The 26,354-nt window shown below is 58.7% G+C and overlaps 2 protein-coding genes across 2 annotated transcripts in view; one reads left to right on the forward strand and one right to left on the reverse strand.

The window, feature by feature from the left end:
• Positions 1–275: 275 nt before the first annotated feature.
• IDH3A (isocitrate dehydrogenase (NAD(+)) 3 catalytic subunit alpha) lies at positions 276–17,114 on the forward strand. Its single transcript, XM_062206366.1, has 11 exons — positions 276–358; positions 5,354–5,416; positions 7,348–7,431; positions 8,670–8,784; positions 9,748–9,935; positions 10,559–10,692; positions 11,246–11,348; positions 11,439–11,503; positions 12,355–12,439; positions 13,156–13,308; positions 15,878–17,114. Exons 1-11 carry the CDS (start codon positions 332–334, stop codon positions 15,959–15,961), a joined length of 1,101 nt encoding a protein of 366 aa, XP_062062350.1. The 5' UTR covers positions 276–331; the 3' UTR covers positions 15,962–17,114.
• A 716-nt stretch (positions 17,115–17,830) lies between these two features.
• ACSBG1 (acyl-CoA synthetase bubblegum family member 1) overlaps positions 17,831–26,354 on the reverse strand; it is a 34,310-nt gene continuing 25,786 nt past the window's right edge. Inside the window, exons 6-14 of the mRNA XM_062204856.1 lie at positions 25,080–25,160; positions 24,832–24,981; positions 24,485–24,661; positions 23,406–23,587; positions 22,386–22,616; positions 21,824–22,041; positions 19,325–19,464; positions 18,749–18,995; positions 17,831–17,916 (exon numbers count right to left, since the gene is read on the reverse strand). Coding sequence (XP_062060840.1) covers positions 17,831–17,916; positions 18,749–18,995; positions 19,325–19,464; positions 21,824–22,041; positions 22,386–22,616; positions 23,406–23,587; positions 24,485–24,661; positions 24,832–24,981; positions 25,080–25,160 — 1,512 coding nt within the window. The remainder of the gene's footprint in view (positions 17,917–18,748; positions 18,996–19,324; positions 19,465–21,823; positions 22,042–22,385; positions 22,617–23,405; positions 23,588–24,484; positions 24,662–24,831; positions 24,982–25,079; positions 25,161–26,354) is intronic.

Below are 26,354 nucleotides of genomic sequence, written 5' to 3' on the forward strand. Positions count from 1 at the left end.
CCCCGAGTCTGAACGACCGATCGGCACCCGGTAGGTACACGAGGCAAGTCTCACCGAAGCAAAGAATGAATGGAGAGGAAGAGGGAGGAGACTCCCCGGAGATCCCCGCCAGGCCGCTTCCGGGTCGCCGCTCGGCGCGGCGCGTCACCGCGAGACGAGCCCGGCGATTGGCCAGCGGCGCGTGTCCGGGGGCGGGGCCAGGGGCGAGCGCGGAGACAGCCCTTGGCTCGCCGGTGGGGGCGGGGCCTCCGGGGGGCGGGGCCTCCGGCGCGGGCGGCGCGCCTGCGCCCTGCTGCCGCTGCTGTCGCCTGCGGTGAGGCGAGGGGACGCGATGGCCGGGCCCGCGTGGATCTCCAAGGTGAGCGCTGGCGGGCCGGCTCGAGAGCTGGCTGGCGGGGTGCCGCGTGCTGGCGGGGGCGGCTGCGCGGGCTCCGATGGGGAGGCGGCGGCGGCGGCGCGCAGGGACAGTTAGGGGCGGCCGCGCCCCGGGGCCGGCGCGCTGTGTGCGGGCAGCCCCGCGCCGGGCGGCCGGGCCTGGGGTGCGGGCGCCGTCAAGGTCAAGGCGGGAGGCGCCAGCCCTGCTCCCGGCGGGACCCGGCTGCCTCGGTCCGCATCGGCCCGGGCCGGCGCCGCCGCCGTCCCGGCCTCTTCTGTTGCGGCGCCGACCACGCCGACGGCCCCCGGCCCGGCCCAAGGGTCTGCCCGGCCTCGGCCACGTCGCCGCAGGGGCCTGGGGCGCGGCGTGGGCCTGGGGAGGTCTTTCCAGGTCAGCGGGTCCCGCGGCCAGCTATTTTTCCCTATGGGAGCGCGTCCCAGCCTGACCTGTGGCGCGCCTGTGGCTGGCCTTCCCCTCTAGAGGACACAGGGCATCCACGCTGGGAATGATCGGATGACCCCTCGGCGAGGGAGACGGGGGCGCCTTCCTGCGTGGGCCGCCTGCGGCCGGGGAGCCTGAGCTGCCCGTGACATCCCGCAGGCAGGAGCCGGCGCAGGTGTGAGGTCTTGTGTGCGCAGGTGTGACGTCTTGTGTGCGATTCCCCGAGTCCTCGGCGGGGGCTCACCTGTGGCTGAAGACCCCTAGCCCAAGGTCACACAGGGTCAGTGTGAGAGCTGGGGAAGGGCCCCTAGGGTGTGGCTTTTCGGGTCTCCGTTCTGTCCGGCCTGCTCCGGCCAAGGTCAAGCAGCAAATTATAGGTACAAGGAAAAGCGGTGTTCGGCTGATGAGTGGTCTTCCAGAAATTTACCATAAGCAATTTTTTTTTTTTTTTTTGACGGGCAGAGTTAGACAGTGAGAGAGAGAGAGACAGAGAGTTATAGACAGTGAGAGAGAGACAGAGAGAAAGGTCTTCCTTCCGTTGGTTCACCCCCTAAATGGCCGCCACAGCCGGCGCTGCACTGATCTAAAGCCAGGAGCCAGGTGCTTCTCCTGGTCTCCCATGCGGGTGCAGGGCCCAAGCACTTGGGCCATCCTCCACTGCCCTCCCAGGCCACAGCAGAGAGCTGGACTGGAAGAGGAGCAATCGGGACTAGAACCCCGGGTGCCTGTGCCACAGGCGGAGGATTAGTCAAGTGAGCCATGGCACCGGCCAGCAATTTTTTTAAACAAAATTTGGTCCTACTTTTCTCTTCTGCCTTCAAAGAGAGGATCCAGAGATGCACTGTTGTTGATTTATTCAAGATTTTTATTTATTTGAGAGACAGAGAACCCCCCAGATACCAGCAATGGCCAGGACCAGAGTTGGGGGCCAGGAATTCAACCCCAGTCTCCCACACGCGTGACGGGAACCCAGTCACTTGAGCCATCAACACTGCCTTCCAGGGTCAGCTTGGGCGGGAAGTGGAGTCAGGAGCTGGGCTGGGTGTGGAACCCAGGTGCTCCCGTAGGTCTTCCTGGCACTTTAACCGCTAGGCGAAGTGCTTACCCCAGGCACTGTTATTTAGCAGGGAGAAAAAAAATCCTGCTGCTGCAATGTCGGAGCCATGGGTTTGAGTCCTGGCAGTGACCAGTGGTGTGACTCTGAGCCTGTATCTTCCCATACTTGGCTCACAGAGTCCTTGAGGCTTGAATAAAATCATGTACGTGCGGGCTCCTAATATGTGTGGGCAATCCGACACCTTAGCTGCCAATCTGTCTTGGCGCTCATCCGGCGGGCAGCGGTTTTGCACATCAGTAAATGGTTCTTGGCTCAGATAAAGGCAAGGCGGCTTTTTTATGTCACCGTGTAAACCAATCAGCCCCTTAATCGCCGGGCTTACGCTTACTACCTAATCCATCCTTGTGCGTGCGTCGCGCCGTCAGAACGAGGCACGGACGCAGCACGGCTGGCGTGGTCCGTGCAGAAAATCCTTGGTAGCAGGAGTCTGGGAGGGTGTTGCTGCTCCTGGGACGTGGACTCCTCCTGTGACCTTCGCCAGAGTCATGCGCCCTGTGGGTCAGTTTCTCCCTTTAGAGATTAGAACAGAAGGGGCCTCCGGGGCTGACCCCAGGGCGGTGGCGCTGCTGAGCCCAGGGCCAGCTGTAATTAGAGCAGCTGCATTTTCCACTAAGCTTTCGGTTGGAATACAGGATCCACAGCTCTTAGAAAAGCTTTCCGCATAGAGAAAATAATGGGTTTGTAGAGACTTGTCCTGCGCAGAAGTGCTGTGATTGTAGCACAAGCGCTTCTTGTCCTGCCGTGTGCCAGACACTACGCTGTGCGTTTTTAAGTTGGGGTTAGGCAGGTGGAAAGACCTAAACTCAGAGGTCAAGGTCCAGTCCCCGCTCCGGGAGCCTGGCCTCCGTTCTCCATCCGAACAGGGTCGCCCACACCTGTCTCGGATTGAGAGGAGTAGAACACTTTGAAATACCATGCATGCTTTTTTCATTATGCACATTTCCCATGAACCTCTTGGATTATCCCTTGTAGGTATGGATTTCAAAACTTTTTTTGGCACCAAGAGAAGTTTACCTTTTCATTCTGTTTTCCACAAACTTTTGGAAGCACCCTCATACAAGGATAATTATAAAATAGCAGGCGACCTGTGCTATGAAAGTTCTGGTCATCTTAGTGACCTGGATGCAGCACCGTTTTTAGGCTAAGGCCTTGGAGGAGGGATGGCAGGGCTGGTGGCTGGGCTGGGGACTCCTTGGTGGAGCTGCAGTTGCCGTCGGCCTCCGTGTATTTAAAGCCTATTTATTGAGCGCCCGCCGTGAGCTCCTGGGCTTGCATCTTAAATCAGTTCTGTGGTCAGGCCTTCTGTCACAACAGGAAGCCAGCCTGTGAACGTCTTTTGCCACGCGGGGAGAGGCCTGGTGCAAAGCTGTCCTCTGCCTGCCACAGCGTAGTGCACCTGCTGCTGGGTGACCCTGCCCCGGATGAAGATGTTGGCTACGGTGTTGCGCGGTGCTCTTTCTGGGCCTGGCCCTGTGTTTCAGGTTCGCCCCGAGGCCTGGCCGTGCACCCCAGCACCCACTCGTGGGCTGTCTTGGTTGGCTGGCGACCAGCGTCAGTATGTCAGCAGAGCTTCAGGCCCCCGGGGGAAGACTAGGGTGTAACCAGTGTCTTTGCTCCTTGTATTTGTCAGGAAAGTGACCTTTACAGTTCTTGATAAATTTTCATACCCTTGGTCTGTGTATCCACTTTCTCTTTTTATGTTTTTCTCATTATCATCTAATTTGACTGTACCAGTTCTCAAGGACTCAGCTGTTAAAGTTTGAAATAAACTTTTAAAATGTATATTTTTGGTGTCTGGTAATGTTAATAAGGGGGAAAATGTATCAATGTTAACATCTTAAGGTGGTGGGATTGCTGGGTGATTTTTTTTTTTTTTTTTTTTTTTTTAATCCCAGATTCATTTATTTGAAAGGGAGAGACAGAGAGAGGAAGATCTTCCATCCAAATATGGGAAGCCTGGAGCCAGCAACTCCATCCGGGTCTCCCACGTGGGTGACAGGGACCCAAGCATTTGGGCCATCTTCCGCTGCTTTCTCAGGCCCATTAATAGGAAGCGGGATAGGAAGTGGAGTAGCTGGGACTCAAACCAGCACCCATATGGGATGCTGGCATTGCAAATGGTGGCTTAATCTGCTAGGCCAGCAGGCTCGCTCCGCTTTTGTTTTTTATGTATCTTTCCCTAGTCCCAGCAAACTTGCAATAATGACTGTGTTACCTATGGGAGGGGGCTTCAGAAAGTTTGTAGAACAATAAAATTAAAGGAAAATATGAATTTCCCATGAACTATTTGAAGCCCTCTGTGTCATCAGAAGAAATAAATAAATAACTTGAAAATCTTTGGGGGCCGGCACTGTGGCACAACAGGTGAAGGTGCCGCCTGTGGCGCCAGCATCTCATATGGGCGCCGGTTTGAGTCCCGGCTGCTCCACTTCCGATCCAGCTCTCTGCTGTGGCCTGGGAAAACAGTAGAAGATGGCCCAGGTCCTTGGGCCCCTGCACCCACGTGGGAGACCTGGAAGAAGCTCCTGGCTCTTGGCTTCAGATCGGCGCAGCTCCGGCCGTTGTGGCCAACTGGGGAGTGAACCAGCGAGTGGAAGACCTCTCTCTGCCTCTCTGTAACTCTGCCTTTCAAATAAATAAATACATCTTAAAAAAAGAAAATCTGTGCTGTGAGGCATGAGCATAGATGGCACTACACATTCTTAGAGTTTATTACCAAGTGTGTGTTCTTCCTGTTTGTGGGAGACAAGACAGAGGAGGTGTGTTATGAAGGAGCGCTGGACCAGGGCACGGAGGACCTGAAGCCTGGTTCCCATTTTGCCAGTTAGTCACCGCGTGACCTTCAGGCCGTGTCGCCGTCTGGGCAGGGAGCGAGTTGTGCTCTGGTTTCCCAGGGACTCCCCACTCTAAAATCAGTGGTGACCATTTCAGGGTGTGTGTTCCCCCAGCTGGCCTGCTGGTCCAGAGACGACATAACCTAGCAGATCTCCAAAGAGAAATGACTGAAGCCAGGAGCCAGGAGCTTCTTCCAGGTCTCCCATGCAGGTGCAGGGGCCCAAGCACTTGTGCCATCCTCCATTGCTTTCCCAGGCCACAGCAGAGAGCTGGATCGGAAGTGGAGCAGCCAGGACTCGAACAGGTGCCCATGTGGGGTGCCTGCACTGCAGGTGGCAGCCTTACCCACCACGCCACAGTGTCAGCCCCTCAGCTTCTTTTGGAAATCACACACATAAAGTCAGCTTTGAAAATGTATGACAGCATTTGGGTTTCGCGTTTGCACTTGCGCGCCACGTTGAGTTGATGTGCGTGAGAAGTGTTCGCAGGAAGAGTGCGGCCGTGCGGATGTGTGGCATCAGCCGTCACAAGTGACTCCCTCTTTTAATCCTGTGTGTGACATTTCTCTGTTGCTATTAACTTAGGTCTCTCGGCTGCTGGGGGCATTCCACAACCCAAAACAGGTGACCCGCGGTTTTGCTGGTGGAGTGAGTATAATTCCGTCTTTTATTTTTTTTTTTCCTTCCAGAAGTTTCTCAAGAAAGATGCTCTGAGGTGTTTATTGCGTAGCATTTTATCTGCACTTATTTAAAACTAGGAGAAATTGGCCATATTGATAACGGATGTTGGAATCGTCGGCTAACATGCACCCAATTGCTGAGGCCATTGCACATTGAAAGGAATATTATATTACAGCTGGCCACGGAGGCCAGCCACATTAATACCATGGAGGGGCCTTGTTAAAAATAGATGGAAATTACCCTGCAGCCCGCTGCTCTATTGCACGGCCTCATTCCGGGAAGACGGTCCTTTCCAGGTCGAGAGAAAGTTGTTGAGAAGCTTCGAAACCGGCTTTGCATTTTTCAGTTCCCGAGCTGACAGTAGATTGCCCATCGGGAATGCCTGGCCACATGCAGGCCCCACCGGCTGAGCCTGCCTTGTGCAGTTACACTGGCCCCATGTCGGGGGAGGGGGGCGGGGGGGGTGTCACCTGCTGCTCCTTGCATCTGCTGCCCTCAGAGCCCTCCCTCCCCCAGCCCCAGCCCTGGCATTTGAGCCTGCGCTGTCCCGGCTGATGCCACAGTCTTGGAACCTTCTAGGACTGTGAGTTAGTGGCTTCCTCTTCACTTTTATGTTGCCTCTGTTTGGTGGGGTCGGACTTGGGTTGCCTGTTTTCTATCCTGCCATACAGCCTTGTGGGATTTATCAGACCACAGTACACTGTTTTTTCCCCATTTGCTTCCTGTACTGTGGGAGAAAAGTACGTCTGCCGGTGGCCTGTTGGCATTTGTTCTTGGCTGTCGGGAGGACAGGAAGACAAAGCCAAAGGGCTCCTAGGGCCCGGTGTGTGCCAGAGGTGCAGGACGAGCCTGGGCCTTCCAACTGCAGGCAGCTGGGCCGTGAACGGGTGGCCGCGGCGTTGCTGCTGTTACTTGAGTTCAGGCTATCCGTTTTTTAAAATAAAACATTAATTGGCCTGCTGGAGAGGTTACTTTCAAAAGTAAGACACTAATTTTTCAAGATATCTTCATATATAGAAAACTCTGGGGAGTCTCACTGGAAGAAGGCAGAGGGCCGGGGACCCATGAGTTGATGATGGAGGAGAAGCTGTCGCCCAGGCGGCTGGGCCTGGAAAAAACCAGGACCAAACCCGAGTGGGGGAGGTCCCCAAGTAATAAATGTACAGGTCCCACATGGAGAGAGAGGTCTGAATAGGAACTCGTTTGCACACGTTGATCTTTGCCTCTCCCGTACTGTCATTCCCACGTCTGAAACGCTGGCCCCGTCTTAGCTGAAACCTTTGGAGGAGTCATATGTCCACTTCCTGCTCTTGTACATGGCAGGAGTGACCACACGTGCCGTCCTCCTGGCCCTGGTCAGCTCTGCTGAGCCTCCCTAGGTGGCACTCGTCATTAAGGAGCCAGAGGCAACTGTGAAAGATGGGTGCCTCTCTTTTTCTTCTTTTCTTTGAAATGTTTGTTGTTTATTTTCACTTTATTTGAAAGATGGACAGAAACAGATCTCCGTTTGCACGTTCATTCCCCAAGTGCCCTCAGCAGCTGGGGCTGGGCCAGGCCGAAGTCGGGATCCTGGAGCCCGATCTGGGTCTCCCACGGGGGTGGCAGGGACGCAGTGACTTGAACCATGATCTGCTAGCTCCCAGGCAGCTGTCGTGAGGAGCTGGAGCTGGAACGTGAACCCAGGCACTCCGACATGGCATGTGGGGTGCCCTCGCCGCTGTGCTGGCGCCCGCCCCGAGGCTTCTCTTCACGTGAAGTCGGCTTTCTCTGAGTGCCAAGACGGCCTCCCTCTGTCGGGTTGGAAGAGTGGAGGGCGGAGGCTGTGCGAGCAGCTAGGAGAGAAGTTCTAGAAACCTCGAAGCCAAGTCTTACCGTCTCCTTTGATTTCTCGCGCTCAGGTTCAGACAGTGACTTTAATTCCAGGAGATGGCATTGGCCCCGAAATCTCAGCTGCGGTTATGAAGATTTTTGATGCTGCCAAAGTAAGTGGGCGCAAGAAATGCGCCGGCTCCCCTGGCTGCACTCGTTGCTGCAAAGCCGAGGAGGTGCGCCCCTCCCCCGAGCTTGTCCTTGCACAGGGCCGCTGTCAGAGTTGCTGGCTGCGACCGAGGTGCCGCCTGTTGTGTGTGACGTCATGGGGGCGGTCCTAACCTGTTGCTGCCTGTTGTATGTGACGTCATGGGGGTGGTCCTGACCTGTGGGTCTTGGAGCCTTGCCTGGGGTTAGGGTCTCAGAGCCCCACCAAGTCCCCTGTGTACCTCTTTCTCCCTTCCTACCAAAGTAGAGCCGAAGTGATGTGTGGGAAACCTCTGTAGGAGACTTGACGTTACTTTTTGAAAGATTTATTTATTTATTTGAGATGTCGATATATAAGAGAGAGAGAAAGAGAAATTGAGAGCTCACATTCAGTGTTCACCCCTCAAATGCCTACAATGGCCAGGAGGAAGCCAGGAGGCAGGGACCCGATCCGGGTCTCCCATGTGGGTGGCAGGAACTTCAGTCCCTGTTGCCTCCCAGCGTGCACCAGCAGGGAAGCTGGGATGGGGAGCAGGGCCGAGACTTGGGCCGGGCGTCCTGACGTGGACACGGGCGTCCCACAGTGTCCTCGCTGCTGTGCCAAGCAGCTGCCCCAGGTCTCCCGTTCCCTTCACACGAGTCATGGGTGTCCAGTGCGTTCCCAGGGTTGTGTAGCCCTCACCACAGCCAGTTTAAACACGTTCGCATTACCCAGTAAGACACTCCATACCCATCGGCCACTGCCTGTCTCCCCTTTTCTCCCACCCCACCCCCAATCTTAGGCCCCCATCACCCAGCTTCTGTCCCCATAGAGTGGCCTGTACTGGAGCTTGCCTGTAACTAGCCTTGGGCTCGGCTTCCTTGGCTTTGCACGGTGTTTCCAAGGTTCGTGACGGCGTGTCAGTGCTGCACCTCCGTCCTGGGCTACATGCCTGTGAGCTGTGCGCCCCCACCCCTCCTGATGTTCTCATGACAGCCACCTTGAGAGTCCCAGAGAAGAAAGGCAGGGGGCAGGTGGCAGCCAGAAGTGACCACGGCACTCGCCGTGGAGACGCGACCTCTCTTCCTGCAGCCGGGAGCCGCCCCGACGCCCGTCGCTCCGTCTATACCAGCTGCATGCCGAGTTGCAGTAGTCTGCTCACGCTTGCAGGGTGCCCGTCTCGGTTAAGTCTCTCCAGTTCACTGTGCTCTGTGTGGCATCCAGGCCCCGATTCAGTGGGAGGAGCGGAATGTCACTGCCATCCAAGGCCCAGGAGGAAGGTGGATGATCCCTCCGGAAGCCAAGGAGTCCATGGACAAGAACAAGATGGGCTTGAAAGGTAGCACTGGCCCAGGGACTGGGGACCGGGGTGGGTGGTGATGCCTGCAACAGGTGTTGGGGGTGTCAGAATTTCTGCGTGTCCCAGCCAAGGCCTGCCCACATACAGAGTAAAGGCATCTTTTTAGGAAGTAACTACTCGGACAAAGACGCTTTGTCCTTCATTTGGGACATTCTTTCCTCCCCAGTTAAATGATGAAGTGTTCCTGACCTGTACCGAGTGACAACATCCGTTTATATTCCCCTAGATTTATCTTTTGCTTAATTTGCCCATTTTTGTCATTTTTTTTTTTTTAAGATTTATTTATTTTAAAGACAGTTACAGAGAGAGGGGTCTTCCATTCGCTGGTTCACTCCCCAGATGGCTGCAATGGCTGGAGCTGCGCCTATCCAAATCCAGGAGCCAGGAGCTTCTTCCGGGTCTCCCACATGGTGCAGGGGCCCAAGGACTTGGGCCATCTTCTACTGCTTTCCCAGGCTGTAGCAAAGAGCTGGATCGGAAGTGGAGCAGCCAGGACTAGAACCAGAGCCCATATGGGATGCTGGCACCTCAGACCAGAGCTTTAACCCACTGCCCCACAGTGCCGGCCCCTTGTCATTGTTTTAATTCCTGTTGAAGGTCGTGATTCTTGTGACTGATTGAAATTCTGGCTTTAAAACCATAGCCAGGTCCCAGTGTGCGTCTCCTGTCCGTGACTCACTGGCCGCCAGGCCCTGACACATTTTTAAGCGATGGGAATGGAGTTGGCACCAGTTCACCATGAGAGTGAGGGTTGGCTCGTGCCCTGTATCCGATACAGCATGTGGCCGTCAAGATGAGAAATGCAGTCAGTGTCCCTGGTGTGACCATGAGGGAGAGGGAGAAGTTAGAGGCAGAACGGACTTCACGAGGCAGCCCAGCTGGGTTCGGAGGGCATGCGGGAGAGCCAGATGTATCCGTGCCCCTGGGTCTTCTTGGTTACAGGCCCCCTTAAGACCCCGATAGCGGCCGGTCACCCGTCTATGAACCTGTTGCTCCGGAAAACATTTGACCTCTATGCCAATGTCCGGCCGTGCGTCTCCATCGAAGGCTACAAGACCCCATACACTGACGTGAACATCGTCACCATCCGCGAGAACACCGAGGGGGAGTACAGCGGGATCGAGCACGTGGTACGTTCACCGCGCGCTCCGTGACCCCTGGCTTTGATTCCGCTTGTTCCCACTCCCAGCTGACAGGGCACTGCTGTGTGAGGAGCGGTGGGGGTGCCCCGGCACAGGCTGTCGGCCTTGTTTTACTTATTTATTTGAGAAAGAGACAGACAAGCAGAGAGCTCCAATCCTCTGGGGTCCTCCCCAAATGCCCACCCTTGCCAAGACTGGGCCAGAGGCAAAGCAGGGAGCTGGGAGTACAACCCAAGTCCCCCATGGGGTTGGCAGGAACCCAGATACTTGAGCTGTCCCTCTGCCTCCCAGGGTCTGCACCAGCAGGCAGCTGGGGGCATGAACCAGAGCGAGCTGCTCTGACGTGGGACCCTGGGGTCTTCCCTGCGGGGCCAGCCACCTGCTCCCTGCCTCGGACGTTTGAGTGCCTACTTCACAGGTGTGCTCTTGAGCAGGTGACCGTCTCTGCACCTCCGGGTTCCTCATCTGTGCCGTGGGGCTTGCCATACGTTTACCGTGGGCTGGGATGAGCATGGACCCCTGACACTGTGTCATGGAGCTAGCTGTCCTGGCTGCCTGCTGCCGGCCGGCGCGGCCCCACCTGTCCAGTGAGCAGGCCTTCTCCCTTCCAGATCGTGGACGGGGTTGTGCAGAGCATCAAGCTCATCACCGAGGAGGCGAGTAAGCGCATCGCTCAGTTTGCCTTTGAGTACGCCCGCAACAATCACCGTAGCAACGTCACGGCCGTGCACAAAGCCAACATCATGTGAGTGCCGCCGCCTCGCCGCCACGGGGGAGCAGTGATGGAGCCTCCCGCCCCCGTGCTCCTCTCCAGCCCCGAGCACCCGGGCGCCCACCTTGCCTCTTCTCCGGGCTTCGCCGCGGGAACCCCAGATGCGGACGAAGAGGGGCAGGAGTTCAGGTCCTGGAAGTCAGTGGAGGAGCGGAGCGTTAGCCAGGGAAGCGGAATGGGGCGTGCTCCCGCCGGGCCACGTGCTCAGGGCTGGGGGGGGGGGGCGAGACGCCAGCAGGGGGACCCCTTACCCAGCCTGAGATACCAGCAGGGGGGACCCCTCACTCAGCTTGCAAGTAGAGCCTTCTCCCTTACCTTCAAACTGGTTATAGTTCTTGCCCTTTTGTGCTTCTGGAAGGATCCCAAAACATTTCCAGCTTGCATTTTATTAACCGTCTGAGACATGACTTTAGTGTGGTCAAAATGAGACATCTTGGGGCTTCTGGGATTGAGTTTGCTTCCCTGGCTTGATCTTTTTCTTGCCGTAAGTCTCCGTCTCCAGCAGTTCTTGTCTGATTCAATCCAGGCGGATGTCAGATGGGCTCTTCCTGCAGAAGTGCAGGGAGGCTGCGGAGAACTGCAAAGACATCAAGTTCAATGAGATGTACCTGGACACAGTGTGTCTGAACGTAAGTGCGCCCTCCCTCGCTCGCGGCTGCGGCTCCTCGGCCAGCGGAGGGGCTCACCCCTTGCTAAATGCACAAATGTGTTTCTCGCAGATGGTACAAGACCCATCCCAATTTGATGTTCTCGTTATGCCAAATTTGTACGGAGACATCCTTAGGTGAGTCTGGCCAGCAGTTGATCTGGACATCTTAAATAAATGATAGCTTAGCACTCCCAATCTCAGGCGATATCTAAGTCTGTTTTCTGTGGCTGCTGGCTTTGTAAAGGGAAGAGTTCACCCTGGCTCCTTGCGTGGGGGTCTGTTGAGGGCCTTGATTGGTCCAGCTCCGGGGGGGGACGTGGAAGGGACGCAGGTGTGGGTGTGGGAGACTCGGGGTAGGGCCAGGCTCACTCTGTAACAACTCACTCTGCTGAGAGCGAGCACCCACTCCCCGGAGGAAAGCATCAGCCGGCGGGTGCCAGGGAGCACACACTGGGGGCTGTCCCTTCATCCCCTGGACGAAGCTCTGGGCTGTCACTCCCTAACCGTCCGTTCACTCCTGCCGGTTGACAGATGTTTGATCGACTGAGTGATTCCAGTATGTTTTGTCATGTATAGCTGGTAGGGAGGGAGGTGGTCCCTTAGTAACTTTTGACGTTATTTCAGACTTAGGGAAACGTTTCAAGGGTTGTATAAACAAGTCAAAGCTCAGGCTAGACCCGTGGTCTCAGGCTGGACCCTTGGTTTTCTGTTTTATTCAGTGGTGAGGCATCAGAGCCTGGCCGGGGGTCTCTTCTCCAGGGCTCCTTGGTACTCTCCACACAGCCCTTCCGTCTGGGAGCCCCGCCTGGCTTCACACCGCAGGCTCCCCCACGTTCTCCTAACCTCAGCCCCGGGATCAGCCTTTTCTCCCAGGAGCCCTGGTGGTTCCTTGGGGGGAGGACGATTATCTCAGAACTGATGTCTGGGAGCAAGGCGAAATGTCTTGTTTCTCAGAATATTCTGTGAATTTGCTTTTCTGTCCCCAGTGACCTGTGTGCAGGGTTGATTGGCGGTCTTGGCGTGACACCGAGCGGCAACATCGGAGCCAACGGGGTCGCCATCTTCGAGTCGGTGAGGCCCCTCCTCTGAAGGCAGAGTTCAGATCCCGAGTCCGGCCCGAGCTCTCGGGGCCGGTTATTAGGCTTTAACTCTTGGGTTTCTCAGCTTATCAGAAGAAAGTGATGCCTTATTTAATCTCTCAGTTATATGAGTAATTTGTTTATTTTCTTCTAGACATTTCTTTTTTTTTTTTTTTAATTGACAGGCAGAGTGGCTAGTGAGAGAGAGACAGAGAGAAAGGTCTTCCTTTTTGCCGTTGGTTCACCCTCCAATGGCCGCTGCGGCCAGCGCATCTCGCTGATCCGAAGCCAGGAGCCAGGTGCTTCTCCTGGTCTCCCATGCGGGTGCAGGGCCCAAGGACTTGGGCCATCCTCCACTGCCTTCCCGGGCCATAGCAGAGAGCTGGCCTGGAAGAGGGGCAACCGGGATAGAATCCGGCGTCCCAACCGGGACTAGAACCCGGTGTGCCGGCGCCGCAAGGCAGAGGATTAGCCTGTTACGCCACGGCGCCGGCCCATCTTCTAAACATTTCTTAAGTATGCCTCCTTCCTCTCTTAAAATCCTTTACCAAACTTTGGGCTGGAAAGATGGGCAGTCTGCATTTCTCTGTGTTTTCCCAAGGCTGACTTGCACACAGTGGCTGCGGGCGGGGGATGGTGGTGGCCCCGGCTCCCCAGCCCAGGGGCCGCTTCTGCCGCCCTCCTGCTGATGCAACTCGCCCGGGCTAGGTTCACGGGACAGCCCCGGACATCGCAGGCAAGGACATGGCCAACCCCACAGCCCTGCTGCTCAGCGCCGTGATGATGCTGCGTCACATGGGCCTATTCGACCACGCCGCGAGAATCGAGGCTGCGTGCTTTGCTACGATTAAGGACGGAAAGGTATCTGCCATCTCGCCCTCCCTGGGCTGGGACCAACGCACTTTTCCTACGTGTCTGCATGCGGGGGCCAGGCAGTGGTTCCCAGAGCTGCCGGAGCCGCTGCTGGATGGGGATTCTCAGCGTGGGCTTCCTCATCGACTCCAGGGACATGTGCGGGAAGACACAGACTTGCTATATGACGGACAGACATCCGTGCATGGTGGGAGCCAGAGTCGGGGCGGGCCCAAGCACCTGCTGCCGGGAGCAGTCTTGGCCCCATCTGTTACCTTTTCTAGGCAGTCTTCCTCTTCGTAACATTCTAAGAGGATGTGCTTTCTCTTTTTACAAAGATTTGTTTATTTATTTAAAGGCAGAAGTACAGAGAGAGAGACAGAGAGGTCTTCCATCTGCTGGTTCACTCCCCACGTGGCTGTAACAGCCAAGACTGGAGCAGGCTGAAGCCAGGAGCTCCATCCAGGTCTCCCATGTGGGTTGCAGAGGCCCAAGTACCTGGGCCGTCTTCCACTGTTTTCCCAGGCCATTAGCAGGGAGCTGGATCAGAGCAGCTGGGACTTGAACCAGTGCTGCAGTATGGGAAGATGGTGTTGCAAGCGGCGGTTTAACTCACTGTAATTTAATGCTAGTCCCCAACGGTGTACGTTATTTATTTTCGGGGTTGGTGCTGTAGCATAATGGGTAAAGCCTCCTCCTGCGGCGCCGGCATCCCATAATTGCGCTGGTTTGAGTCCTGGCTGCTCCACTTCCAATCCAGCTCTTTGCTTTGGCCTGGGAAAGCAGTAGAAGATGGCTCAAGTGCTTGGGTCCCTGCACCCACGTGGGAGACCCAAAAGAAGCTCCTGGCTCCTGGCTTTGGATCGGCCCAGCTCCAACCATTGCAGCCACTTGAGGAGTAAGCCAGCAGATGGAAGACCTCTCTCTGTCTCTCTGCTTCTGCCTCTCTGTACCTCTGCCTTTCAAATAAATAACTCTTTTTTTTTTTTTTAATTATTTTCATTTTATTGAAAGACAGAGAGAGCTATTCCACCCATTGGGTCACTCCCTAAATGCCCACAACAGCTGAGGCTGGGCCAGGCAGGGGCCTGAGCATTTGAGCAAAACCGGCTGCCTCCCAGGGTGCGCATTTGTAGGAAGCTGGATGGGAAGCAGAGGAGCCGGCGCTCAGACGAGGCGCTGTGATACGGGATGCCGGCTTATTAGCCATGGTGCGGGACACCCGTCCCCGGAGTGCGCGTTCTGGGATGTGAAGAGTGAGAGAAGATGGTGGGAGTGGGAAAGGCCAGGGCCTCCCGTGCAGGTGCAGAGTCCCTGTGTTTATAATACAGGGATGTTCTGTGTTGATACTAAGCAAGCATCTGTCCGGAAGCCATTGGGAAGTTTTACAGAAGTAGTGATCATGGCTCAGACGGAATGCTTAGCTGACTTGCAGTTCTGCATGTGGAGCTAAGTGGATCTCACTGCCCTGCGAAGAAGGTGCTTCGGTACATGGGGTGCCGAGGCACACAGAGAGGGACCGGGGGCTCTGTCCCAGCTCTCACACCTCCTGGCTGTCGTCCCCAGCGACCTTTCCTGCCTGCATGAGTGGCTGGAGCCACAGTTGGGTGTGATGGGTTTTTCTGAAAGCGGGAGGAGGGTGGTGGAGGTCGCGGCTTAGGAGGCTCACCCTCAGAGCTGAGCCCGCGTCTGGGTCCCTTCTGTTTCTCAAGTATTGTGGTGAAACGCACGTGAGGGGCAGTGTGCCTGCTGGTGCCAGCTGGGGCGCCGAGCCCTGCCACCTGTAGCCGCTGCTCCATCTATCTCTAGCGCCCTCATCCTCCCAAAGTGAGGCTCTCTCCCCACGAAACACCAGCCCCCTGGCTCCCCCCTCCCGCCAGCCCCCGGCAACCCCCTCCTACTTCCATCTCTGGGGGCGCTGGCTACTTCGGGACCTCGGGTGGACCTCTGCGTGTGTCTGCTGAGCTGGCGCCCCCTTGGAAGAGGACTCTCACGGCCAGAATATCAGCAGTGCAGGCCTGAGGCTTGTTCCCGACGGCTGCCCCCCTGGCTGCCTAGGCCGTGGTCTACCTTTGATGCTGAGGTCCCGCGGAGGACAGATGGCCGTGGGAGCTGGCGGGAGATGGATCGGCCTCGCGGGAGGCTTTGTTTGCCCGAAGAAGGAAATGGAAGAATTATGACGGGAGTGTTTCCTTGGTATCTGTCTCCCAGCCTCCAGAGACGTCTCCAGGTTTTGAAGCTTCAGAAGTCGCCACGGGCTTGATGAAGCCTGCAGTTCAGATTTGCTTTCACTTAGATGTCCGATATCAGTAAATCTTTCCTTAGGGTCTGTGCCGGGCTGGGCGCGAGGGAACGTTCTGGAAACCCTCCCTGCTTCCCTCTGTAGCAGAGTGCCTGACTCCCTGAGGAACGTTCTGGTGTCCCAGCGCTCCTGGAGTGTGTGTGGGGGGGTGACTGGGGCCAGGGCGAGCCTCCCTCTGGAGCCAGGAGCCCGGTGCGTCTCAAGGGGGTTAAACAGAACCCTGGGCTCCCTTTAGGGTGTGTTCACGTTTGCATTTTTGTGTTTTCCTTTCCTCAGAGCTTAACGAAAGACCTGGGCGGCAACTCCACGTGCTCAGACTTCACGGAGGAGATCTGCCGCCGCGTGAAAGACCTGGATTAGGCCCGCCGCCGCCGTAGCCTTGGTGGCCATTGCTCCCGCCCTGCCCTGCGCGGACCGGGCTGCGCCGGTGCCGGCGCATCTTCAGACCTGGCCTTTTAACACCTGCACCGAGATGGCGGGCGATGCCCCGGGCCAGCTTTCAAGGGACTTTTTCCAAGCGCTGGTTTTATTTATTAAACGCCCGTCTGGCCAACACCTGTCGGTGCACTCTAGGGGACTCTCAGCCGCTGTCGCTAACCATCTCATTTCACGCTTCAGTCCGCAGTGTCTCTCCCCGGCCGTGCAGAGCGGGATACAGAATTCACAGGAGAAAACATCTAACTTTCTCAGAGAAAAACCCTGTTTGCCTTGATTGATAGCGACAGGACGGATAGAAAAGGGAATAGCGGCTTAATAGCACAAGACGAGCTTCCTGCAAAGCTACGCGGACGCAGGACAAGCTGCCCGGGCGAGTCCCCGCCGCAGACCGCGAACCAACGTGTTTCTAGAGACATGGGAATGCACACGTGTGTTCTTGACATGCGTGAGTAAAAACTTTAGTTCCACAGAATAGAAAATGAGACGCACAGTTTTGGTTAGGAAGGCACAGATAATATGTTGGGTACAAAGACTCGAAGCCCCGGCTGCTCAGCTGTCAGCTGGAGAGATTTTCTGTTCTGTCCGAGAGCAGTCCTCCTCTTTCATGGGAGCCGTTTTTAGCATCCTGAATTGTCATAGCCTCTGCCGCTGGCCCTGGCCAGGGCGTGCCCCGCCCGGCATTGCCTGGTCATCTGTGCGTGCTGCGGTGGGGCATGTGGGAGCCGGCTGCCCCTGGCCTCTCCCAGAGCACCACGTCACGGTGTCAACAGCGGCCTGAGCCAAGTCCCAGAACTGGGGCGCACTTGGAGCCGGGCCCCTCCGCTTTGGACCCCCGCAGCAGCAACTGTTCCCCCTTGGCCCCTCCCCCAGGCACCTCCCGGCCCCCTCGGCCCTCGTGTGACTTTGCAAACCTGTGGTTTTGCGCAGTGCACCCAGGCCACGAGGGGACGGGTCCATTTGAAAGCTGTTCCCAGGCACACGGTCTGACTTGTTTAAGTGGCTGCTTCTGCTGTATCGGATTGTGCTCATTATCAGTGGCTTTTGGGTTTGCAGAAATAAAGAATTCCCAACCTGACCGAGACGTGCGCTTTCTCTCCGGGCTTCCCACTCTCATCCTTGGGTCGTCTTGCTGAGGTCGTCCCCGACAATGGCTGCTCACCGTGCTGAGAGCGGGAGGGCGCCCAGCGGCTGCTTTTACTAGAATATTCCACCCAACCTTTGTTCTGGGGCAGTCACACCTCCTGCGTACCATCCCGCCGGTTAAACACCTGCTGTGCCCGGAAGTGGCCCTGCCCGCTCAACTGACAGAGAAGTTGTGTTAAAAGGTTTAATATTCAAATGACACATTAAATATAATCAAACAGCAGCAGCTTTGTTAAGCATCAAGCCGGCTGGCGAGGTGGAGGGGTGGGCGCCCAGGCAGCGAGTCAGCGTCGGCAGTGTGTGGCTGAGCGGGGACTGCTCTCCCCGGGCCCCGCCCACCGCAGCCCACCAGGGGTCCACCTGTTAGGGGAGCTAACAGCTCGTTAAATCTAGCTGGGACGAAGGCCCCAGATGACGGGCCCTTCGCTTCTGGGAGGGAAGCCAACTCATTCGTCACCGGAACCAAAAGCAGTACTGAAACTATCCACACAGCGTCGGCGTGGACCCGGCCAGGCCACGCCCCCACCGGGGCACCAGGCAGATCTGCCGGGAGCTCTGGGCCCAGACTGAAGGGAGCCGGAGCTCAGGAATCGGCTTGAAAGGCCTGCTGTGGACCTACGCAGCAGGAGCCGGAACCCCGGGCCCTGGCTACTTTCTTTGCTCTTGGTAAAAGGAGTCGATGATGTCTTTGTACTTCTCCAGGACCGTGAGCCTCTTCAGTTTCATCGTGGGACCTAGAGGGGGAGCGGGGAGAAACGAGTGAGGCCTGGCTCTGTGAGACGCGTGTGGCCAAGGGCCTGGCTCAGGAGACCCGCAAGTCTGGAGCTGAGGCAGACGGGCCTGGCCGAGGAGCCGGCCTCCTGCTACTGCGGCCCCCAGTCCGCACAGGAGATGACGGGACACACACACACCCTCCCGATGGCTTAGGTCACCCTGGGACCCCGGCCTTTAGGGATGGATGAGACACAATGTTTGGATATTTTCCACCTGCCATTGCGGAAGTAGCGAGTACGAAGGCAGAGCCCGAGAGCGGTTTCTGTCCCAGGCTCTCAGGTCGTGCCCTCCGGGTCGAGCCAGCAGCCCTGTCCCAGGGACACGTATGTAGCTTGTAGAGGGGCTGTTGCCCACAGACCGGGGTCTTGGGCCTGCAGCCAGCAAGGCAGCGACACCTGCCAACAACCACGTGCTGGGCGCAGAAGTGCAGCCCCTGGGTCGCGAGCCAGAGCCCCACGAGCCAAAGATGACTCCGTGTGGGGCGACAGATGACACACGCACGGCCTCTCTGCCTGCCGGCAGCCCTGGACACTGCTTGATGGTGTGTGTTGGGGGCATCTACAAGCCCTCCTCCCCAGGTCGCTCGTCTCGGCCTCGGTTTCCCCTCTGTGGTCTGACGTCCGAGTGGCCTAACAGTTCCACCGCCATCCAGGGAGAAAGTCCCACAGACAATACCGCGGTCCCAGGCTTCTGTGGGCCCTCTGGCTCCCACGGGCCGCACCGTCCCCTCCTGCCAGCCCTGGCTGCTTCCCGACAGGCGCCTCCCAGGCCCCCCGCCCAGCCCCGGCCTACCCAGCTCTCCGCCCGAGATGGAGAAGTCCCGCTCGAGGATGGCCCACTTCTGGATGTGGTAGGGCCGGGCGGCCGCGTTGCTGTTCACTCTCTGGATGCCCTCCTCGATGGCCTGGTACACGGCCTGGTCCCGCCGCCCCACGATCTCCGACACCGTGGTGGCCCGGCTGCCCACCCTCTGGCAGAACTCCAAGGCTTGTTCGCTCAGGTTATCCGTGGGGTCCGAGGTGTCCGGGTCCAGAGTGCACTGCGAAGGCAGGTGGGAGATGAGGCCCGAGGCTCAGAGCTGACGGCATGGGCCTCCGTGCTGCCAGCTCTGTCGTAGAGACGGTTCTGGGAGGACTCTGCAGCCCTGTCTTTGGCGGGAGCAGTGGTCTACAGGGACCAGAACCGCCCGAGGCTGAGGGCGGCAGGTGCACCGTGAGAGCTGCGGGGTGTGGCGATCTGCGGGGGAGGGGTTTGCGTGGGCTGTGGTCGCCCCACCGTGCAGGCAGCCCTGACAGCAGTGACCCGAGTCCCCTGTGTGCCTTGGCCAACCAGGCCCCCCCCGCCGCCAAGCCAGAGCCCCAGGCACACCTTCAAGGTGAGCAGCATAGACAGGAACTTCCTCTGGTCCCCGATGAGCATGGCATTGCTGACGATCGGCACCTCTGTCTTTACCGCCTCCTCGATGGGCACAGGGGGCACATTCTCTCCGCCGGCCGTGATGATCAGCTCTGGGGAGACAAGGCCACGCCCCCGGCACAGGCTGGAGTCCAGGGGCGCCTGCTGACCCCCAGCCCTGGCCTCAGCCACAACCCACACAGGCCAGGAGCAGGCGGAACTGCTGGAGCTGGCCCCTCACACCCAAGGCTGGAGGCTCACCCAGCCCCCACCCATCCTCACCCGAGCCCTCATCCACAGCCCCCCACCCTGCGCCCTGAACAGCCGGCGTCACTCTCCTCCCTGCCTTTGCTTCAGAACCATCACCCCCATCACTGCGCTAAGTGCTTTATGCCAGTAACTCCTTCAGTCCTCATGACTGCAGGCGAGGAGAGGGTCAGTCACTTGTCCAAGGTCACCTGTCAGTGGCAGAGCTAAGATTTCAACCCAGGCCCAGGGGCGTGGCGGTGGCCGGCCCTGGTTAAGACACCTGTGTCCCACTGGGTTCCACTCCCAGCTCTGACTCCAGCTTCCCGCTGGCTTAGTAACTGAGTCCCTGCCATCCACGCAGGAGACGCACAGGATGCTCCTGGCTTCAGCCTGGCCCAGCCCCAAGAGTGAACCCTTGGATGGACGATCTCGCTCGCTTGCTCTCTCTGTAACACTGACTTTCATACAAATAAATAAATCTTTAAAAATAAATAAGATATTTACTTATTAATTTGAAAGGTGGATCGAGAGACGGGGGGGGGGGGGGAGGGTGTCTTCCGTCTGCTGATTCACTCCCCAAATGGCTGCAACAGCCAGGGCTGGGCCAGGCCCAATCAGGAGCCTGGGACTCCATTGGGGTCTCCCACATTGGTTGGCAGGGACCCAAGCAATTGGAAGTGGAGCAGCCAGGATTCAATTAGTGCCCCTATGGGGATGCCAGCGGCGCAGGTGGCAGCTTCACCTGCTGTGCCACAACGCCAGCCCCCGAAATAGTTCACAGGAGTTAATACGAGGGAAAGGCCACACTGGGGGCTATGTCACACCCCGTTGGAGGGAGTTCAAAAGAACTGGGTAAGTGAAGGAAGGGCTGCACCGTGTTTGTGGACTGGAAGACCCTAAATGAAGCTATAGATTCAGGGACGTAACCATCAGAATTCCGGGAAATCGACACCATGACCCTAAAATTCACATGGAAACACCCACGGCCAGGAACGGCCCCGGCTGTCTTGGACGTGAAGATTCGGGCTCCAGGGCCGACACAGCCAGACAGTCCCAGGGATAAAGCCCCAGAAATTAAGACGCTGGGTGTGTTGGCGCAAGGCTAGACCCACAGCCCAGAAAACTGGCCCCTGGAGACGGTGGACAGGTGAATTTCCAAGGAGGCACTGCAGGGGAGCGAGAAAGGCTGGTCTCAGATGCCAAGCTGGGCCAGCGGCATATGCATTCGGAGAAATGGCCCTGACCTCTGATCCTGCTATTTCTAGAAGGCACCAACCCGTCTAGAATTTGTGTTCTGGCTCCATAGCAACCTGCCGGGAGCGGGGACGCCGGGTGTCCTCGCCTGCCATTACAAGGGCGAACACGCGGTGGCGCTCGCGGCCCGCCCCAGCAGCCGCCGGTCAATCCTCCCCTCCCCCCACTCCCGCTCCCGCCCCAGGCCAGGCTCGCAGGGGACGAGGGACAGGCTGGGGGCGCTCACTCACCGCACAGCACGCCCCCTGAGGGGTCCAAGCCTCCGCAGCCATCAGCGGGCACTGGAGCTCAGTCCCACCCCTGCCAGACTGCCAGCAGTCACCCACCCCCTCCCAGAGCCTCAGTTTCCCCGTGCAATGGGGATGCATGATTCTCGCGCAGCTGCAGTGGGCATCCCACCCAACAGCACAAAGGGCGCAGCGGCTTTCCTTGGAGGACCCCCCCAGCTCTTCCGGGTCTCCAAAGGGGAGTTCTGTGAAGTCTGCCGCACGTTCAGTGTGTGTCCGCTCTGTGTCCTGCCAGCTAACAAACTGTGCTTGCACAGAACCATCCTAGGTATGCCCTTAAATCTCCAGCAGGGCCCGGCGCTGTGGCATAGCGGGTAAAGCCACCACCTGCAGTGCCGGCATCCCATATGGGCACCGGTTCGAGTCCCGGCTGCCCCACTTCCGATCCAGCTCTCTGCTGTGGCCTGGGAAAGCAGTGGAAGATGGCCCAAGTCCTTAGGTCCCTGCACCCGTATGGGAGACCTGGAAAAAGCTCCTGGCTCCCGGCTTTGGATCGGTGCAGCTCCGGCCATTGCGGCCATCTGGGGAGTGAACCAGTGGACAGAAGACCTGTCTCTCTCTCTCTCTCTCTCCCTATCACTCTGCCTTTCAAATAAACCAGTCTTTACTAACATATATGTAGTGGTGGGAGTACAGTTTATCAAGCCCCCACCCCAACCCGCCGGCCGCAGGCCACACTCACCTTTCAGGCGTCCGGTGATGTAGAGGAAGCCGTCGGCGTCCAGGCGGCCGGCATCGCCCGTGTGCAGCCAGCCCTCGGCGTCGATGGCCTCGCTCGTCTTGTCCTCCATGTTCAGGTAGCCCATGAAGATGGTGCGGCCCCACAGGCAGATCTCACCGATGCCCTCGGCGTCCTCGCCCACCAGCTTCACCCGGCAGCCTGGCACCACCTTGCCTGAGCTGGTGCGGGAGGGGCAGGGAGCTGGGGTCCCGGAGAGGCCCCAGGGGTCCCCCACCTCCCAGTCTCCCCGGATGGATGGCGGGGAGGTGTCCCCTCCCAGGGTTTTCTGTTTGAATAGGGGACTCCTCCGGTCAAGGAAAGATTTGCAGGTGAGCGAAAGAGACTGGCCTGGGGCAGGGGCGCTGGGGGCAGGCATTTCAAGGTAGCCAAGGAGGCTTCTAGCCACGCCCCCCGAACTGACCGCCGCCCCGCCCACCAGAAGTTGGAGAGCCGGGGGAGGGTCGCTCGGCCCGGCGCGCGCCCACATGCACCTGTCCACGTATGCTGTGGCCTAGGCGCTCACCTGTAGAGCCGGTAGTTGTAGGGGCTGGACATGAAGTGGGGCCCCGTGGTCTCGCTGAGGCCGTAGCCCGCGTACAAGCGGATGTTGAGGCCCAGGAAGAAGTGCTGTGTCTCGGCCGTCATGGGGGCCGCCCCGTAGAAGCTCTTCTGGCACTTGGCGAAGCCCAGCGCCTGGCGCACCTTGGCCAGCACCAGGTAATCCGCCAGCCTGCTCGTGAAGGGCTTCAGGTCGCTGGCGGCGGAAGGAAGGGTGCTCACGGGCTCCGAGGCACAGGGTGGCAGCCAGAGGGTCCCCACTCGCACAGGCCTCCTAGGTGTCTGAGCTGACTGGTTGGTGCCAATGCCCAGGCCCCTTGTTAAATGGCTGTGCCCCCCGAACGCGCGTGCAGATGTAGGGGTGGGATTGTGTGCAAGCAACAGAGGAGCGTGCACATCTGCACACACGGGAGCACGCGTGTGCAGAGGCTCAGCGCGTAGGCCCCTGCACACACGGAGACACAGCGGATGACCCCATCGGAAGCCTGCACGTGCTGGGCTCATGCACTCTTGTTTCTCCAGACTGCACATGGAGCTGCGTGCTCACAGCCATGCGCACACACCCCGGGATGCACGATACCATGGCACACACTGCCACGCTGCCCGTTTCCACGCTGAGGCCAGGCCAGGGCGTGTCACTGGTTCTGGGGGGTTCTAAAAAGCCATCACAAGGGTGAGCTCTGAGCGTCACCGGGGACGCTGGGGTGGCCGGGAATGCTAAAGCCCCTCAGCTGTGGCCCCTTTCCCAGGCACTTGCTGGGGTCAGGGGGCTGTGTCAGGAGCCACTCCCAGGGGACTGAAGCGAGTTGGGCCTTCCAGGGAGACCCCCAAGATGGGGGCTGGGAAGAGGGAGAGGCCCCAGCTCGGCCACTGATGGGGTCCCTGTCCGCGGGCACGGGGACAAGCCTAGACAGTCAGATCCTTGCCTGTGTCTTGAGTCGTGACCCAGCCTGGCCACTTCCCCAGGCCCCCAGGCCCTCGGTACCTGTGAGGGCAGGTGAGGTTCTGCTCCAAGGTCACCGACATGGCCCACAGAAGCATCTTGCGCCGGATGAAGCCAGACTGAGCCGCCACCTCCTGGATGCGCTCCATGATCTTCTCCCACACCCGCGGCACCCCCATGTGGGACGTGGGCTCCACCTCGCGCAGGGTGTTCACCAGGCTGCCCTGCCCTCCGCCGGGGAGAGAAGGCAGGGTCAGGCCCAGCCGGGGCCGGGAGGCCGTGCACCCCCACAGCACGCCCACTGCACATGCGTGCCGGCGTGGGCACACGTCGGCTCCAAGCTGGCCCCTCGCTTTTGTTGGCGAGCAGAACCTCAAAGTCGCCAGGTACCCGGGGGCCGGGTGCTTTGGGGCTGCCCCGCTCCGTCCCTTCCAGCCCTGGTGGGGCTGATGCTTCATTCCTGTAACTCCAGCGCAACCCCGCCCTCCCCCTAAGCCGTGTTTGCTCTGGGAGTGGACAGGTGTCAATGTGCGGCCGCTGACACAAGGCTGGGTCAGGGTGGGGGTCCTGGGAGTTCCCCTCACTGTTTCGAGGGTCCAGAGTGGGCGTCTTGTGCAGGGTCTAAGACACTGCTTCCTGTTCCAGCTACTGGGCAACCTCGGAGCCAGCAGGTGATGGCTCAAGAGCTGGGCCCCTGCACCCACATGAGAGACCCGGATGGAGTTTCTGGCTCGTGTCTTTGGCCAGGCCTAGCCTTAGCTGCTGGGGGCTTTTGGGAGTGGACCAGCAGATGGAAGATTCTCTCTGTCTCTCAGATTAACCCCCCCCCCCCTTTTAATGAAATAAACGTCCAAAGACAGGTGCAGTTCATGGGGCTGGGACAAAGGAAGGGGCGTGGCTGCCTTGTGACCTCGTGACCCTCTTTGAAGCCCGCCAACCCCAAACAGCCAAGTGGACCCAGGACCCCCGCCTGACACCTGCTATGTGGTGTTGTCGGTTTCTCTTCCTGTCTGCTCCTGGGGAGTCAGGCTGGGCTAATGGCTGGCTGGTCAAAGAATTCCTGCCCTGCCCACACCCTCCCCTGCCCCGCACACCCACCTGACCCCGGGGGGCACACTGACCTTCAGGGCGTCGGGCTCGGCGAAGCAGACCTGTGCCCCCCACTGGATGCCCGTCCACAGGTCGTAGATCTGGGCGGCAATGTGGCTGAGGGGCAGGTAGCTGACCACCACCTCCTGCTGGACCTCCGCGGGCTGGATGTCACCCGCCTGGCTGCCGTAGCGGGCTGTCCACGTGATCTGGGGGGGCGGAGGGAGGCAGATGGGCCCCAGCGGCGTGCACAGCTGCGGTGGGGGCTTGGAGCTGTGGGTTTGAGGCCCCCCCCCGGGGGCAGGCCTCCCCTGCCTCCCCACTCCCTGCCCCCCAGGTGGGTGGACCACCCTGCCAATCCCGGCCGCGGCCCGCCTACGTTGTCTTGGCTCAGCATCACGCCCTTGGGGTTGCCAGTGGTGCCCGAGGTGTAGACCAGCGCGCAGCACTGGTTGGGCTGCTGGGCAGCGATGATGGCGTCCAGGGCCTCCTCGGGCACGTCTTTTCCCAGCTCCATGAACTCCTCCATCTGCAGGGGCGGGTGAGCACAGGGGAGCTGTTGGCGGAGTCTGGGGCGGGGTGGCCAGCCCCGCCCCCACCGCCACCACCGCCGCCACCCCCAGGTACCGTGTACACGTTGGCCATCGGCTTAGGAGGGGGTTCCCGGTACATCACCACGGCTTTCAGATGCGGTAGATTCTTCCAGATCTGCAGGGGTGGGACCCCCACCCCGGGTTTCAGCAAGGCCAAGGTCACCTCCCAAAAGCAGCCCCGTCTCCCCAGGATGGTTCTGTTGGGCCAAGGCTTTGGGGGAGCCCCACCTCTGACCTCTGACCCGGCAGCACCCCCCCAGTTCCCCAGCGTGAGAACTTGGGGACGAGGACAGTGGGGGTAGGTGCCCCAGACACCCCCGTCTGGGGAACACGCCCTGTGAGCACACATGGAACACGGTGTGGCCATGGGGGCAGAGCTGTACAGTGGTCCTAGGAGGAATAATTCAGTGGAAAAGGGAGGGGGCATTGTGGCACAGTGGGTTAAGCTGCCACTGGGACTCCTGCCTTCCACATCGGAGCCCCTGGTTCGAGTCCCGGCCACTCCACTTCTGATCCAGCTCCCTGCTAATGCGCCTGGGAAACAGTGGAAGATGGCCCAGCTCCTTGGACCCTGCACCCGCATGGGAAGAAGCTCCTGGATCCTGGCTTTAGACTGGCCAGCTGTGGCCTTTGTGGCCATTTGGACCAGTGGGTGGAAGATCTCTCTCTCTCTCCCCCTCTGTCTGTAACTCTACCTCTTGGATAAATAAATAAAATCTTAAAGAAGAGGGTTCTCTCCAGGAAGGGCAGAGTCTGACTTCCTTCATGGAAGCCTGGAACGGTCACCAGCGTGGACGGCCACCGTGTTGGCAGTTTGTCCAACCCCTGCTCTGTACAAAGGGCTTTTCGCACTTGGTTTTGCAGTGAGCGCCATGGCCTGCAGAGGGAGCTGTTTTACAGCTTTGACCTGGGAGTGCTGTCCAGGGAATTCTGTCTTAGCGACTGGGCTGCCGCCTGGGCCTGCTACCTGCAGGAATTTTTTTTTTTAAATGCATTTATTTCTTTGTAAATTTATTTGTTTCGAGAGGCAAAAGATTTAGTGTGTGTGGGGGGGGCTTCCATCTGCTGGCTCACTCCCCAGATGCCCACAACAGCTGGGGCTGGTCTCTCATGTGGGTGGCCGGGCCCAAGCACTTAAACCACCATTGCTGCCTCCCGGGGTGCGCGTTTGCAGGAAGCAGGAGTCAGGAGTGGGAGCAGGACTTGGGTCCGGGCCCTTGGTATGGGCCGTGGGCGTCTGACTTTGTCACTCCCAGCCTGCAGTGCCGTCCACCCGTGAGACTCGAGTGCCCAAGGTGTCAGAGCCCGG

Source organism: Lepus europaeus, chromosome 11 (genome assembly GCF_033115175.1).
Source record: "Lepus europaeus isolate LE1 chromosome 11, mLepTim1.pri, whole genome shotgun sequence".
NCBI lineage: Eukaryota > Metazoa > Chordata > Mammalia > Lagomorpha > Leporidae > Lepus > Lepus europaeus.

What these genes read in the sequence shown, in the direction of transcription:
- IDH3A (XM_062206366.1), top strand. Translation starts at nt 332, where the DNA reads ATGGCCGGGCCCGCGTGGATCTCCAAG. An exon ending in GGCCCGCGTGGATCTCCAAG is followed by an intron (nt 359 to 5,353) that starts GTGAGCGCTGGC and finishes CTATTAACTTAG; the next exon opens with GTCTCTCGGCTGCTGGGGGC. An exon ending in TTGTACGGAGACATCCTTAG is followed by an intron (nt 11,504 to 12,354) that starts GTGAGTCTGGCC and finishes TTCTGTCCCCAG; the next exon opens with TGACCTGTGTGCAGGGTTGA.